Source organism: Equus caballus, chromosome 15 (assembly GCF_041296265.1).
Source record: "Equus caballus isolate H_3958 breed thoroughbred chromosome 15, TB-T2T, whole genome shotgun sequence".
Classification (NCBI taxonomy): domain Eukaryota; kingdom Metazoa; phylum Chordata; class Mammalia; order Perissodactyla; family Equidae; genus Equus; species Equus caballus.
This window is the reverse complement of record NC_091698.1, coordinates 85,208,769-85,225,929: the sequence shown is the minus strand read 5'-3', so window position 1 is coordinate 85,225,929 and position 17,161 is coordinate 85,208,769. Positions and strand designations below refer to the sequence as shown.

General features: G+C 47.6%; 1 protein-coding gene across 3 annotated transcripts in view; it reads right to left on the bottom strand.

Annotated features, from left to right (window-relative positions):
• CIB4 (calcium and integrin binding family member 4) overlaps nucleotides 1–17,161 on the bottom strand; it is a 98,840-nt gene that overhangs the window by 54,315 nt on the left and 27,364 nt on the right. For 2 of the 3 annotated variants that reach the window (XR_011426149.1, XM_070235765.1), the window contains exon 2: nucleotides 9,985–10,137. The exons of the other annotated variant lie outside the window; for it this stretch is intronic. Coding sequence is in view for 1 of the 2 variants with exons in the window: in XM_070235765.1 (XP_070091866.1) it covers nucleotides 9,985–9,995 (11 nt within the window). In the remaining variant the exon portion in view is untranslated. The remainder of the gene's footprint in view (nucleotides 1–9,984; nucleotides 10,138–17,161) is intronic. 3 annotated transcript variants of the gene reach the window in all.

The window sequence follows — 17,161 nt, the reverse complement described above, 5'->3', positions numbered from 1 at the left end:
TAGCTCAGGGCAAATCTTCCTCAGCAAAAAAGAAGAAGAAGAAGAAAGAAAGAAAAATCTCCCATATGATTCTGCCTTCAATACACTAACCAACCAGCATCCCTACCCTTCTCCAACCTGTTAAATCTCTCAAACTCCAGCGGGGGTTTTGAAAGGGGTGTGGGTGAACAGAGCAGGCCCAGGCCTGTCCCAACAATTCTGCATCCTTCCCCTCCAGGGTCTGCCCCTGCATGAACCCTCTGTGTGGGATGGAATGCGTTCTTTGCAAGGTTTCTGTCACCTTGCAATGAACTCTACCAACTGTTAAAAGTGCAAACCCTACTCTGACGTTGATTTAAGTGTCTCTTAAAATTCAAAAAGGGCTGAAAAGGAACTTGTACCCAGAATATATAAAGAACTCTTACCACACAACAATAAAAAGATAAATAGTCCAACTAAAAAATGAGCAAAGCATTTGAATAGACATTTCTCCAGAGAAGATATACAAATGAGCAATGAGCATGAAAAGATGCAAAATATCGTTAGCCATTAGTGGATGCAAATGAAAACCACAGTGAGTTACGACTGCACACCCACCAGGATGGCCCAAGGTAAAAAGACAGTAAGTGTTGGCGAGGATGGAGAGAAACTGGAACCCTCATACACTGCTAGTGGGCGTGTTAAATGGTGCAGCCACTTTAGAAAAGAGTTTGGCAGTTCCTCAAAATGTGAAGCAGAGTTACCATGTGTTAAAAACAAGACGATAGGCCCCAAATGGAGTCACCTATGCTAAGCCCCATGCCACCAAAATGAGATTAATTACAGTTTCAGCGTTCCCAGAGATGGAATCCTAAAGCAGTCCATCAAAGATCACCTAAGGAGCTCCAGTAAGGTCATCTGCCTGATAGACCCCTGCCGTCCCCTAAAGGGAAGTGACCTTGCCACAACCAACCCGCTTTGGGCATGGGGTAACTTCCTTGTTTCCACTCCCTTCTGCCTATAAAAGTCTCTCATTTTGTACAGCTTCTTGGAGCTCCTTTCTGTCTGCTAGATTGGATGCTGCCTCATTCATAAATTATTGAATACAGCCAATAAGATCTTGAAAATTTACTCAGATGAATTTTGTTTTTTAATACAGATGACCCGGCAGTTCCCCTCCTGGGTATATACCAAGAGAAATGAAAATATTTGTCCACAGAAAAACTTGTACGTGAATGTTCACAGCAGCATTATTCATACTAGCCAAAAAGTGGAGACAGCCCGAATGTTCGTTAACTGATGAATGTATAAATAAAACATGGCATATCCATACAGCGGAGTGTTATTTGAAAATAAAAATAAATGAAGTATTGGGGCCAGTCCAGCGGCATAGTGGTTAAGTTGATACACTCCACTTCAGCAGCCTGGGGTTTGTGGGTTCGGATCCCAGGTGCAGACCTACACATCGCTCATCAAGACATGCTGTGGCAGCATCCCACAAACAAAATAGAGGAAGATTGGCACAGATGTTAGCTCAGGGACAATCTCCCTCAAGCAAAAAGAGGAAGATTGACAACAGATGTTAGCTCAGGGCCAATCTTCCTCACCAAAAAAGAAAAATAAAAATAAATGAAGCATTGGTACATGGTACAACATGGATGAACTTTGAAAACATACTAAATGAAGGAAGCCAGTCACAAAAGGCCACATATTCTGTGATTCCATTTATTTAAAATGTCCAGAATAGACAAATCAATAGAGACAGAAAGTAGATTGGTGGTTGCCAAGAGCCAGGGGGAAGGGAGACTGGGGGTTACTGCTAATGAATATGGGGTTTCTTTTTGGGGTGATGAAAATATTCTAAAATTAGGTGATGGTAATGGTTGTACAACTCTGTGAATATACTAAAAAATACTGAATGGTACACTTTAAGGGTGAATGGTATGGTATGTCAGTCATATCTTAATGAAGCAATTATTAAAACAATTTCAAGGAGTGTTTATATTCTAACAGTGCCTGGTACATGCTAGGCCCACCATAAATATTATTAAAGGGACGTGTAAATGAGATATTACATTCTGAAATAGTTTCAGCTCTATTTCCTCAGCCTGTGTGTCTCGTATCCCAGGGGCTCCACCAGTGGCAGTTATTCAGTATTGGGGACGAGGGTAGATTCTGCTGGAGCAAGTCATTGCCCAGCTCCAAATATCAACTAGATTTTTGTCTGAGTTTCCAGCAACCAGGCAGGGAGGAAAGAAACCCTTTGTCTGGAGAAAGGATTTTCTAAATTCCTTTGGTGTGGCAAGAGGCAGGCCTGGAGATGCAGAGACTGGTCTCTGTAGGGGCATCCCGGGCAGGCAGGAAGAAAAAGGATGGAAGGCCTTCTGGTCCTGGGAACAGAAGGGATGAAGAAGGCAGCGAGGAAGCCAGACTATTATGAGCTCACTACCCAAGGATGGCGGCGCTGAGGTGCTTAGAAACATCCTGGGGATGGGGAGAATCTCAGCTGGAGTCACGCTTCCCTGAGCTCACGGGTTGGGGCGGGGACTGCACGCCTCCAGAAGTCTGCCTTATGCTCTCTGCCACTTCCAGCACGTGCGGAGTGAAGGTGCCCCGGTGGCAGGGGAGCCCTGACCAAGGCAGGGCTCCTGGCTTCCCTAACCACGCAGGGGACCCAGAAACTCCCACATGCCGCAGGGAGAGGCTGAGAGGGGCTGAGAGCACAGGCAAAGGCCTGGCCAGGATGGAGAGCCCACTAAGGCACCAGGGACAAATGGGACACCACAGACTCCCAAGGTGCATGTCGGCACCTTACCCAGGAGGCATGCTGTGACGGTCATGCCTCATTGGACTCCAGCGAAAATGCAGAAAGCAAGCATGGATCCAAGGACACCTCCCCACTGCCAGGGGATCCCCCTCATGCACCCAGATACTGACTTGGGGTAGAGAAGGAGATACAAACCCTCAACCACTGAATATTTACTTCAAGGGACTAGTTCAGTTCTTCTGTTTCCCAGTTACATAGCCTGGGGGAGAGTCGGATTGTTATGGCGGAGAGGCTAGAAACAGAAAATCTTCAGATAGGCGAAATATTTGAATGGGAAAGAAAGCATTCAACTTGGAAGACACTGAAATATCATTAATGGCAAGTCTAGGGAGAGGAAGCTGCAAGGAAGATTTGAGCAGTTTTAGAGAATAAACTTCCGTCGCACACACCATGGAAAGACTGTGGCCAGGCCAGGGGGCGGACGCTGAAGTAAGAGTAACTTGAGGGGCTGATCCAGCTGGCCCAGGTGACCCTCACCAGCCAGACGAGCCAGGCTGGAGCTCGGACACACTGACAGTGGGGGAGGGAGATTTGGGGGGAATTCTGGCCAGGCACACCCCCCACTGCCCATGGCCTTCAAGCGAGATGGCTGCTCACCACACCACACATCACCTTCCCCGGTTATGCTAGACCCGCCCAGGCTCCACTCAAGGCCAGTTTCCCTGCTCTGTATCTGGCTTCTGGGTTGAAAGTGGGGATGGGCGATGTTTGGAGGAGACCGAGCCTCCTGACAGATGCGTAGGGCTCCCCAGGCGGCAGTAGGAAGCAGACGGATACCCCTGGGTGCAATGCAAGTCTGGCGCCTAACTCCCTGGAGTTCGTGCAGACTTCACCACCGAAGGCACGGTCCTCCGCCAGACTCTCTGCATTTCAGGCATCAGCAGCAAGTTCTGGGCTTCCCAGGCCACCTGCACTTCTGGCCAAGCGGCCACTGTCCCCTCAAGTTTGCTAATTCACCAGAACAGCTCGCAGAACTCAGGAAACCACCATGCTTAGGACCACAGTTTTATTATAAAGGGTACAAATCAGGACCAGCCAAGTGAAGAGACACACAGTGTGAGGTCTGAGAGGGTCTCAGATGTGAAGCTTCTGTGCCCTTTGGACGCGTCACCCTCCTGGACAGTCGACGTGCAACACTAACTAGGAAGAGCTCACTCGAATGCCAGTGTCCAGGGTTTTTATTGAAGCTTCCTTATGCAAACGTGATTGACTAGAGCATCAGTCACATGACTGAACTTAAGCTCCTGCCCCCTCCCCTCCCCAGAGGCTGGGCTGACATCATCTGGCTCAAAACCCCAACCCTTTAATTCTGTGTCATTCTGGCACGGCCAGCCCTGTCCTGAGTCATCTCATTAGCATGAACTCAGATATGGTCTGAGCAGACCACTACGGATAACGAAGATGCTCCTATCACTGAGGAAATCCCGAAGATTTAGAGGTTACCTCCTGTGAACCTGGGACATGAGCCACCCAAATTCTTTATTATCCGAATCTGGGGTGGGGGTGGGGTACAGTTAGAGAAGGAAAGACCTAGACCCAAACTTTTGAAAAGAGACCCTTTCCTCCCCAGAGGAGAGTGACATTTACTTGGGGGTTAACAACATTCACCTAGGGGCGGGCCCCGTGGCCGAGTGGTTAAGTTCGCGCGCTCCGCTGCAGGCGGCCCAGTGTTTCGTTGGTTTGAATCCTGGGCGCGGACATGGCATTCCTCATCAAACCACACTGAGGCAGCATCCCACATGCCACAACTAGAAGGACCCACAACGAAGAATATACAACTATGTACTGGGGGGCTTTGGGGAGAAAAAGGAAAAAAATAAAATCTTTAAAAAAAAAAAAAATTCACCCAGAGGAAGAACATGGACAGATAGTACCCTGAAATTTAAATCTTTGTGTTCTTTTCTACCTTCTTATAAGAGACTTTTTTCCTTTAGTCTCCCGTTCACACTACCTGGGGAAAAAGTTGAATTGTTACAGCAGAGGAAAAGGCTTGAAGTAGCCAGTGTTCCTTCCGTTTCTTAACAAATTGGACTTTTGAGCATCCACAGGGAAGGCAGAGGGAGGCAGGGTCCAGAGTTTATAAAAGGACAGAGAGGAGACACTGTGCCACCAGGGAGGCGGGGAGAGGGTCTCCTGACCAGGAGCACTGCCATTGCCAGGCCTGGGAGCCCCAGCCTGCAGACAGACCCTTTGTTAACCTTTCAGGGAGCACCTGCCTTGCCCATGGGGAGGAGGCATATGAACCACCCACCTCCTCATTGTGGGGCAGGAGCTCCATCGCAGATCTGGCCAGGCCGTCGCTGAAGAACAGCTCAGCAGAACAGCTTGATTCTCAAGGCTCTGCTGAGCCCCATCTGAACGGCCCAGGTGGACAGACACCCTCCATCCCGGTTTTCAACGGCTAAGGATGCCAAAAATCTCCGCAGAAAAGCAGGTGGGGGGGCCTTGCCGCTCAGAGGGCAGAGAACTGGTGGGGGTGGGAAGGAGAGCCCTGGCACCCGTTCTTGAGTGGGGCTGGCGGAACGGCGGTACTCCTGCCCCTTTAGGGCTTGAATCAGGTGTCCTGGTGCCCCAGGTCCCACCCTGACTTCAGACGCTGCTGCAGGAACTGTTCTCAGTGAACTCAGTCCATGTCAGAGTGTTGCCTCAAGGAGTCTCTGTATTTTCTGCCCCAGGACTTGCCTACCAAGAAGCCTCCTCAGCACGGTAAGCACAGCCCAGAAGTCGACAGTGACACTCCTGGGAGTGACGGTCCACCACTGAAGGTGGGAGCTGCTGGGGAAAGGCTCCCATGCCCGCGCTTCTGGGCCACGGCTCTGGAAGGGGTTCTGCGGCCTCTCAGCAGGACTGGGGGAGGTCACGGCCCTTTGAGACCGAAGTGACGGGGACACACTCACCTAGCTGGGCTTTTCCTCTCTCCCCGCCTCTCTCCCCTTCCCTCTCTCCTGCTTCCTGGCATGGGCTCTCATATAAACCACCCACACAAGTCCAGGTTTCTACACTGCGAGCCCTGGTAACACTATACAAATCAGCCTACGCGAGTACTGTTTTCACGTGGCCCCCGGCTGGGCACCCATGTACCGGTAGGAGCCTCTGAGAGTGCTGCCCTGCTATTTGTGCCACTTTGCTTTCTGACTGGAGCAGTCCTGAATTTTTAGTTCTAAATCGCCACTGACAAACCTTAAAGATCATCTCGTTGGACTCTTCATTCACAGAGGAGGAGACCCGGCCGAGAGGAAACTTGCCTGAGATCACGTGGGGAGACAACGGCAGAGTCGGGTCTGGAACCCAGCTTGTCCCGGGCTCCTCCCTCCCCACAGGCCTCTAAAGGCTGCCTGCTGGAGGTCACCAAGCTGGTTTAATGAGATCGTATCTGTGGAAATGCCTTGTAAACTGCGAAACATTATAAAAATGCTAGTTGTGGTGATTTGTGCCAGACCTGGGACTGGAACCCAGATCTGCTGGCTCCCCGGCCAGTGCCTTAAGCTCGGCAATAAGACTGCATTAGACAGCAATTTAGAATTCCTTAGTTTTATAGTCACACTCTCAGATGCTTGCTAACTGGGAACCCCATCCCAGCCGCCCTCTCTGCTCGGCGCTCCCTGCGCTGCTTTCTGCTGGGAGGCTGGGGCTGGGGGTGGCCTGCTGTCCTTGTCCATCTCTTAGTGACTTATTAAAAAAATTATTTACAAATCTTCTAAGACGTCCCAGGCACTTTGCTAGTGCTGGGTTTGTAGTGGTGACCAAGACAAACAGCCCCTGGCCTGTAGGGGATGAAAGTCTAGCAGGGGAGAAATGTATCCAATAATCACGTGATTAACTGTATCTTTCCCACCGTGCTGAGTGCTATGAACAGAGCACAGGAGACCATGACAGGGAACTCATAGGGGCACCTGCCCAGGTCTAGGGGTCAGACAAGCTCCTCTGAGAAGGGGACATTTAGCAGAGACCTGCAGGATGAACAGGAGAGAGGCAGACAAGAGAGGAGACGGCTGTTTCCTGGCAGGAGAAGAGCATGTGCAAAGGCCCTGGGGCAAAAGGAACTCAGGGTGCGGACAGAATTGAGAAGCCCTAAGGATGGAATGTGTGTCAAGGACAAGGGCCAGGGGGCTCAGGGAAGAACTTGCAGGGCTGGTGGCTTCTTGAGAGTCTCTCTTCAAAACTTTCTTAAAAGCAACGGGATGTCATTGAAGGGTGCTATGCAGAGAAATGACGTAATCAGATTTTTGTTTTCAAGGGGTCATTCTGCTCATCCAGTGGCTGGCGAACACGTTGGAAGGAGGCCAGCCTGGCTTTGGGGAAGGATGTGAGGAGACTTCTGAATAATGAATGGGAGGGGAACAGCCGCTGGGACAGGGCTGTGGTGGTGAGAAGGAGAGAACTGGATGAGTTCAGGTGGCATCTTATGGTGGAATCGGCAACACAGGGAGACTGGATGTGGGAGGGGAAGGAGCGGGAATTGTCAGTGGTGACGCTCGGGTTTCTGACGTAAGTTGCAGGGTGGATGGAAAAGACGCCTCCTCCTGAGCTGGGAGTCTGGGGGAGGGACAGATTTGGGGGGAAGAACAAGATTTTGGACATGTTGAGTTTCTGTGCGACAGCCATGAGGAGATGACAAGTGGCAGTGAGATACGTGGGGCTCAGAGCTAAGAACAGAGCTCTGGCTGAAGATGGACATCTGGAAAGTCCAGGCACAGGTGATATTTACAGGCGTGGATGAGATCTACTGGGATCACAGTGGTGGCGGTGACAAGGTCCTGCCCTCAGGAGGCTTATTCTACTGGAGCGGATGAAGGATTCCACTTCCTGTGTGTCAGAGGGGCTCATCAGAGACCAGTTCTCTCACCAAGAACAAACAGGACAAAATCCAAAGCCATCTGTTTGCAGGCAGCCAGGACATGAGAGGTCACAATCCCAGGGAGAAGGGAGCATATGGAGGTGACATTCGGTGCTGCTCTTCTCAAGGCATCTCTGAATCGTGAGCAGCCCAGGGCCCGGAGGCCGAAAACCAAGCAGAAAGTGGTAGATAAGAAGCTGAGAACTTGAGTGGGAGGTTTTGACGATCTCATGGGGCGAGGAGAAAAATTTGGAGTTCAAAATATCCAGGCGAGCAGGACCTGAGGGCCAAGATGTCTGGGAGAAGAGAAGGACAGTAGGTTGGTTGAAAATTCTGAGGCCCTTTTCCCTGAAGCCATTTCCCAATTCACGAGCATCACCCACCGGGTAGTGCAGGGCTGAGCAGAGAGTGCAGCCGAGAGAGCGGCCAGCTGAGCGGAATCATTGGCAGTAAGATGCGGCTGGGGAAACAAACTTGGAATTGAAGGTCCTCCGAAGAGCAGGGGCCCTGGAAAACAACCCCGGCCCCCAGTGAGAACCCAGGAGGGCGAGGCACTCGAGGAAGGGTGGGCAGGAAACAGAACAGCCTTCACGGAGTCTGGCGGCAGCTTCAAACCAGCTCCGCCCCGGCTGGATTAGCATGGCCTTCCCATACTCCAGTTGCCTTCCAGAAAAGCCAAAATAAATCCTCTCTGATGAAATATAACAGGAGCAGAGCCAAAAATATATCTCCATAATAGAAACAGACCCACAGGTGATCCCGATATTGGAGTTATCTGATTTTCAAATAATCGTGATTAATATGCAAAAAAATAGATGACAAGATGGAGAATTTCACCAAAGTGTTAGAATCTCTATGCAAAAGAATCAAATAGAAATTATAATGGAATGGATAGAATTTGGAAATTAAAATCCTTGAAGAATGACTAACATTCTTCCACACAGCCAGGAGGAAGGGCATCTCGGGGGCAGGTAAGTGCCCTGTGAAGCCGCGCAGGTGGCAGCCTGCAAACAGGACGGAGGGCGGGGCATGGGGCTGGCAGGGCCAGCAGCAGCATTCAGAGGAGGAAATTCAGAGAAGGCCAGTTGGAACCACATTATGTTGGAATTTGAACGTTGGATGAAGAAACTCGAATTCCGTTCTGCAAAGAGTGAGCAGTAGTTATGTTTGTCTATATCTCTGGGTTTAGCTTGCCTCAGGGTCAATTTAGAAGTTAAAAATGACATAGCATTTTAAAAAATTATTCTTTTTTAAAACACCAGGAAATACAATATCTGCACCAGTACTTAACGCATTTTTAATTGCTTCTCCATCCCTGAAGAGTTTCATCTTTTTGGCTATTTTTGTAAAACAATATAACAAGCCTACATTACAGTTTCAGACTGTAACACTGAACTTTTAAACAAATTTTGGTATTGAGCAAGACTTTTTCAGCTGGTTTATTTTGTCCTTCCTTTGCTGACCTTGTAAACGACTTAATTGCGAAATGTGGTTTGTCTCAGAGTGCCTCTTAACATTGTATTCTTTAAAATAGAGATTTTTCCATTGCACGACCAACAGACACATCTTTAACACACACCAAAGCAGGGCTCCTCGTTCCACTTACTTAGAGACATATGGTTTTCATCAGCCACTTCTCTCTTCTTGGCAGAAACCATGGCAAAGATTTAAATTTTATTTAGCAAATAGCCCACCCCCTCACACCAAGCCCCTCTTTGCTGCTCTCTCGCTTCCCCTGTGCTACGGAAGCTCACCTCTTTCTCCATTCCCAAAGAGCGCCCCACTCTCCTACTAGGCAAACCCGACTCAGTCAGACCTGGCCGTAGAGCCCTGAAGCAGGAAATCAGCCCAAAGGCCTCTGGGAGTTGGAGCAGACCAAGTGGAGTGTGAACCATCTCTTGGAAGAGAGGATTCCTGACACTAGATTGGCCAGCCAGCTGGGAGCTGGTCCTCACTGCTGCAGAGAATAGGCAGCGGAAGAAGACGGTTCAGGAATTGGAGACCACTGACATTTGGGGTGTGCTGCCCCGATGCTGATCCAGTGGGAAGCCAAGCACCACCCCTTGGCCACAGGCTCCCCACCTTCTGTTCCCACCAGGTCCCACCCCTCCTGGCATCATTGTGAGGGAGGCAAGAGGTTCTTACGTCAATCACCTTCTCAACTGGCAGCAAAGTTGGTGAGCCTCACTCCCCTGACTATCCTTCCTCTGGAGGCTGGCTGAGCCCCCACTGATGTATAAGTGGCCAGAAAGAAGTACCTGAGTGGTAGCGAGTGTGGCCCTAAACTGGGTGCTCAGGGAGCCAGGCTGTCCAGCATCCTCACCACCACCACATTTATCACAACAACTGCCCCCAAACATACCCTGAATCCATGCACGTTTCTCCACCTCCACTGCTTCACCTGGTCTCAGGCACCCTCCTCTCTTGCCTGGACCACTGCACTAGCCCCGCAGGATGTCTCTGGATTCTTCTCTGGCCTCCTCTTAGGCCATTCTCCCCACAGAGGCAGAGTGATCTGTTAAAAACATAGATCAAGATCAGGCCAGGCCCCCACTGGAAACCTCCTCAGTGGCTTTCCCCTGCACTTAAGGTGAAACGCTGACTCCTCCCAGGACCTGCGAGGCCCGGCCCGTCTCTCCAGCCTCCTCCTCAGTGACTCCCCCTCCCCTGCTACGCCCAGCCATACTGGCCTCCCTTCGGGCCCTCGGAACTCCAGCATCCTGGACCTGCAAAGGCCAGGAGCCAGCACAGCCTCAATCCCTCCAGCTCAGGGCTGCACAGCCTCTGCCCCCAGCAGGTAGGCCTGGCTCCTGGCACCATAATGAGCTCCTGCCGGAAGCTAAGATGGTCCCCTCCCAGGCCTGGGCTCTAGGTCTCTGGGCCTCATCTAGTCCACCCCCTCATTTTTCATACAAGGAGACAGAGGCCCAAATAGGGGTTGGGGGTGTCCAACAGTTGAAATGAGTTTATGGCAGAACCAGCCCAGAAGCCTATATATTGATTTGGGACATGGCTCCTTTCTCCTCCCCAGGCTGACCACAGGGACCCCCAGGGGGCAGCCCAAGCAGAAGAGAAGAGCCAGGTCTGCAGTTTGCGCAACATTTGGGAGACCAAATTCCAGCCTGACTGCATCCATCCAGGGCCCAGGATGCAGCGGAGCTCTGAATGAGACAGATGAACATTTTCTGATGCTTCCCATCAGCTCGCTGCTCCAGCGACTTGCCAGGGCTCACCATTCTTTGTTCACGTAGAATTCTAAGGGCCCTGGGTTTGAACTGCACACTGAGACCCTCGGCCACATAAAGACAGTGCCCCAGACAAGGAGCAGGGCCCCTAAGACCTTGCTGGAGGAGGGGGAAGAGGGTTTCCTATGGTTCCAGGCACCCCGTGGCTGGTCCTCCAGCTTGGGGACAGCAAGTCCTGGGAAGTAAGGGCCTGGGCTGTTTGGAGAAGGCTCTCGCATTGGGGAGGTAGGGCAGAGCTAGGGAGATGCTGACAAGGGAGGGATGGAGCCAGGGAGGGGAGGATGGATGGAACTAGGCAGGTGGGGCTGATGGAAACATCTCTGGGCTATAGTTAGACTTGAGCAGCAGGAAAGAAAAAGCTGCAATTTAAACAACAAGCAAAATTATTCTGGCCACTCCTGCCGTCTAAGGGGGTGGCATAATTCCTATCGGAAAGATGAGGAATCTTTCCATGCCGGTAGAGACTGGTAGGGGAAGGAGTTAAGACAAATAATTTGATTGTGTTAAAGGAAAAAGTAATTTCCAAGCTGGTCCTTAATGTTTTCTGGGCAGGCAGAGATTGGCCCTGAGGCAGTCTGGGTCCGGAGTGGGGATGAGCTGCTCACAGGAGAAAGGATGTTATGGGAGGCTGGCTGTGTGTGTGTGTGTGTGTGTGTGTGAGAGAGAGAGAGAGAGAGAGGCCTGGAAACATGGTGGTGACTGGGCCTCAAGGAGACAAGATGGCTGGGAGGGGCGTGGCCAAGGAAATATCTGATGTTCAACTTTAAGGTGTTTTCTGTGCTAAGATGCAACACAGCTCTCCCAATCATATGCAGGAAAAATGTGTCACAAATGCCCTATGCTAGGGCTACTTTGGGGAAATCAAGGAAAAGGATCTACATTTTACATTTGTCTTGACACTCGATAGAAAGAAGAAAACAGCCTCAGGGGGCAAAAAAAATTAAAAGAGAAAGGGAGAAGAGAAAGGAAGGGAGGGAGGGAGGACAGAGGGGACAGATTCAACAGAAAGAGAGTAAGAAGATTGAGAAGAAATCCCCAGAAGTATTGCAGGAAGCCCTGGGTTTCCCTCTACTGTGGGTTGAGAGTTGGGTCCATTTTGTGTTGCCTATTAAAAGGCAAGGTGACCCCATAAGGCCATAGGACTTGGGAACACCCAAAATGGTAGACATCAGGGTTTTAGTCTTGTGTGTACTTCCTAAGTGACGAGCAGGACTTGGGGAGGTTCAGAGCACTCTGTAAGGGGCACTTGAGGAGATTCTCCACCCAGAAGTCTGAACCCAGGCCTGTTCTGGTGAAGCAGGTTCCCCACTCGCCCTAACCAAGGGGATTATGGAAACCCCTGTAGGATTCGGAAGGAGGTGCGCTCACTATTCCCTTCTGCACACACACACACACCCTCAGATCTTGATAAGGACAGGTCTGGCCCCAGTGTCTCCCTGCCCCCTTCCACTTGCAGTTTCTTAAAGCCGCTTTTAAATTATGGATCGGCTCATTAAATGGCCAGTTAAGATGACTGAGCAGTTTCATCTATATTTCAGGGCAGCCCTGGGATCCTTTTGGCCATAAATGAGGACACACTCCTTTCTCCTGTCCCTCCCACCTAGAAACTGAAGTTATTCTGTGAACTCCCTGTGGCAGAGCCAAGTTGCATCATTCTTTATAGATGTGTAGATACCTCAAACCATATATTGCAGTGATTGAGATCCCCAAAAGGCCTCCCCAGTATCTGATCTACGAGTATCAACCTTCTATGTCAACTTCTTCAGAGAAGAGGCCATCATGTACTTTATTATAATACAACCCTTAGAGAGAAGATCCCCAGGGACACTAGTAGGGACATCTCCATCCAGAGGAGGATGCAGGGGAGGGGTCTAGAAACCATCTCAAATGTCAAGTGAATTGAAAATATTGAATCTGGGGAAGAACAAATCAGGGAGAACACACAACTGTTGGTGAGAGCTCTCACTTATCAGTAAGAGAAATGTGACAAATTAGGTTAAGCAAGAAAAAAAAATTACTGGTTGATGTAAAAGGAAAGATCCCATAGACTTCAGGAATGGCTAGATCTAGTAGTTCAACAATGTCTTTGGGGTCCTTTCTGTGTCTCCTCCAACTGCCTGTTTCTACTTGGCATTACCCATGGCAGGATCCTGTGCCTCAAACTACAGCCTTTTGACTCTGTCTCAAATATTTGGATGCCGTCTCTCAAATATTTTCTCTGCACGTGGCAAGAAGAATTCTTGGCCATCAGGAGTCCTAGATTCATATCCTACTAGTTTAGGAACATCACCAGAAAGAGTTCATCATTCCTAGCAGCTTTGTCGGAAAAGCCCTGGGCCCAACTCACTGGCCCAAACTTGAATCACAGGCCCTTCCCTGAACCAGAACTTGTGGCCAGGAGGTCAGGTGCTCCTGTTGGCCCCACCTGGGTCACTGGCTCCCTCCTTATTTTTGAGAAGATTACTGTCAGCTCTACCCAAATCACATGGAACAGGCTCCCCATAGGAAAGAGGGGTTCTGTTACTGCAGGAGAGTGGAAGAGGTGCTGGCCAGACAAAGACAGTAGATGTCCACTATAGCTGTCTACAAATTTATGAGCTATTCTGGGTTCTTTTTCTTTCAAGATAGTATAAGTTTGGTCACATCATTAGTATCCTTCAACGGCTCCACAGGGCCTGTAACTTAAAGTCCAGTTCCTTCAAATGGCTTGCAAAGCCCTCTGTGCTGCAGCCCTGGCGCCCTGCTCAGCTTCCCCTCCTGCCGCTCTCTGCCCGGCTCTCTCCACCCCCACAACGCTGTACCCAGAGCCAGGCAGGCTGCAGCCTTCTGCCCAAAGCATGGGCCAGGCTCTGTCCTAATTCTCTGCACCACAGTCAAAGCCAAGTTAACAATATTGCCTGAAATCTTAGGAGGGAAAAGGGAAGTACATCCCTGAAAGTATCCTATAACTGTTCTCAGAGTGGCTCTGCTGAGAGCCTGTAGCCCTGCGCTAACTTCAAAGCCCTTTACAAGCCCGCTGCCCATGTCACCTGCCCACTGCCTCCATGTGACCAGGGATAAACCTCCTCCCACCGCCAGGCATCTCCCAACTATTGCCCTTCCTGGGAGTCCAAGTCTAAGGGAAGCCCCCCCCACCCCCACCCCAGCTCCAGGAAGTAGTGTTTTGCTCTCACTCACATCTGAGATCTGCCTCCCAAGCCCTCCTGTCCTGCTCCAGAATTTGCCTCTTCCATGCGTTACTGACAGTAAGGATATCAAAACAGAATACCTGTCAAGACATCTCCCAAAAGCTGGGATGATCAGGTTAAAACAGCATCCCGCGTGGGATGCCAACTCCCAGGTCCCCTTGGGCTGTGCCAGGACCATCTGGGTCATTTGCACTGTTGTTTTCTCCAGTCTAAGCTGAAGAAGTGAGCACTTCTCCCCCACATTCTTCGCCATCCCAGCTCCTTATCTTATGCAAACAGCTGATCCCAGAGTAACGCACTCCACTTTGCAAGAACACACCAATTTCAGGCATAGGGTAATCTGATTCCAAATTAGGCGATGGTGGTGCTCTAAATAAAACAATGCTCAGAGGCGGAATTCTACAAATCCATTCAATGTATATTAACATTTCAGACTAATAAATCTCCTTTAGGGCTCCATCAGTGCTTTTCCATCCTCACCAGGAATGATAGGTAGGTCCTTGCTTTATATTAGCATAGCTAAGAGGGCCAACTCGAGTGAGAACATTCCAAAACAAAGGAAGAGCTTCCATAAAGCAAATTTTAGTCTTCATCCTAAAAGTCAGACAACTTGTAATCCTCAAATGGCATTTTTTTTCCAGTTTTTAAAAAAACAAACTTATTATAAACTCACTATAAAGTAATTTTATAATTCTAGGACAAATGACAACAAGGAAGGAGATTGAGCGAAGGCTGATTTCAGAGTTTTGTCACGGGAGACCAGACATCCAATCAAAACCAAAAACTAATCAGACATGGGAATTTCCCAAACCTTCTCCAAACAGCAAAATGTCGCATGATCCTTTAAAATTTTGTGTTAAAATATCGCTAAGCTCAATAGCAAGAAAAAGAAAAATTCTGGGCATTAGAAATGAAACATAAACCTATAACCACAGAAGGGCAGAAGGGGCAAACCCCAAAAAGAGTAGGAGGAAGCAATAGTGAAATCACCCCATAAGAGGCCTTAATAACTCAGAGCACTTACAGGCCTCTTGTGAAAAATAACCCCTGTTGAAGATGAGCTCACAGAGAAAAATTATAAAATATATGGAGAAGTCTAACGCCAAGATAAACATTCCACTAACCCAACGAACGGAATAATTTACGCTAGAGGAACTGGAGACTAAAAGATGATCTGAAAAGGGCCTTCAGTTTGATTAATAGTTTAAAGAGATGAAGAAAGGCCCATATAATGAGAGTAGAAAATTATAAAATAAGGACAAGAGGATTTGCAATCTCTGACTATAATTGTGGGTTTTTCTATTTCTCTTTGCTTCGTGTATTTTGAAGCTTTCTTGTTAGGTTCATTTACCTAGTTCATTTAGGATTACTGTGTTCTCTTGATGAATTGATCCTTTTATCACTATGAAATGACCTTCTTTATCCTTGGAAAAATTCTTTGCTCTGAAATCTTCTTTGTATGATATTAATATATCCCCTCCAGCTTCCTTTTGATTAGTATTAGCATGGTATACATGTATCCAACCTTTCACTTTTAACCTATTTATGACTTTATTTGAAGTCGGTTTCTTGTAAGCGGTCTATAGTTAGATCTTGCTTTTTAAAATAAATCCAATTTCATAATCTATGCCTTTTAATTGAGGTGTTTTGACTGTTTACATTTAATGCAATTGTTGATGTGGTTGAGTTTAAATCTACCATTTTGCTATTTGTTGTTCTATGTGTCTCATCTGTTCTTTGTTCTTCCTTTCCTCTTTTTTGAGTTACTAATGTGTTTCATGACTCTATTTTATCATAGGTCTACTTTATTCATAAGATATAGTATAATATTCATTTTATCATAGGTCTACCTCATTCTTCTTGACCTCAGTATAGTATTCCATAGTATGGATGTACCATAGCTTATTTATCTATCAATAGAAATTTAAATATTTTTTCAATTTGTAATCATTACAAAAAATAATGCAATTAACATCTTTCTGCATGCCTCTTTGTGCCTCTGTGATTATTTCTGTGGGATGAAGTCTCAGAAGTGAAACTTCTAGGTCAAAGGATAAGAGTTTTTTCATTTTGATAGTCTACGAAGTTGCCCTCCAAAAAAGCTGTATTAATTTTTTCTCCCAACAAATGGCAGTTCCCTACATCCTTGCCAACCATGGATAGAATTAATCTTCTTTATTATTTTTTTGACATTCTATTGGAGGAAGTCATCAGTTACTATTGTTTTTAATTTGCATGTCTCTGGTTTCTGATGATATTAAATATACTGACATATATTTATTGGCCATTTGTACTTCTTCTGTGAATTATCTATTATAATGGGCTGAACTGAGTCCCCCACCAAATCATGTGTTGAGGTCCTAACCCCCAGCATGTCAGGTGTGACTATGTTTGGAGACAGGGCATTTAAAGCAGTAACTAAGGCGAAATGAGGTCATGTGGTGGCCCTTAATCCAAGGTCACTTGTGTTCTTACAAGAAGAGGAAATTAGGACACAGACTTGTGCATGTGCAGAAGAAAGACCAAGTGTGGACGCAGTGAGAAGGCAGACATCTACAAGCCAAGGAAACGGATCTCAGAAGAAACCAAAACTGCCAACACCTTAACCTTGGACTTCCAGCCTCTAGAACTGTGAGAAAATAAATTTCTGTTATTTAAGCCACACAGTCTGTGGTATTTTCTTATGGCAGCTCTAACAAACTAATACACATATTCATATATATTGCCTATTAGTCTCCTGGATTATTTAACTTTTTCTGATTGCTTTATAGGAGTTCATTATATAAAATCAATAGCATTTATATATCAATTCTAATAATTGATATTAATTATGATCAATAATTATATCAATAATAATAATATCAATTATAACATATAATTTATCATTCAAACCAAGACACTTTTGAGAATGACAAATACTACATCAGATGGAACATCAGGACAATAGGTACAAACCAAAACTAACCTGAGAAAACTAGAATGTATGGCCACTGTACTATCATCTGCTATATTTGCTGCCAAATTTTTCTCCAAGTATGTTAATTACTTTTAAATTTTTTAGTAGACTTTATGTTTTAGAGCAGTTTTAGGTTTATTGGAAAATTGA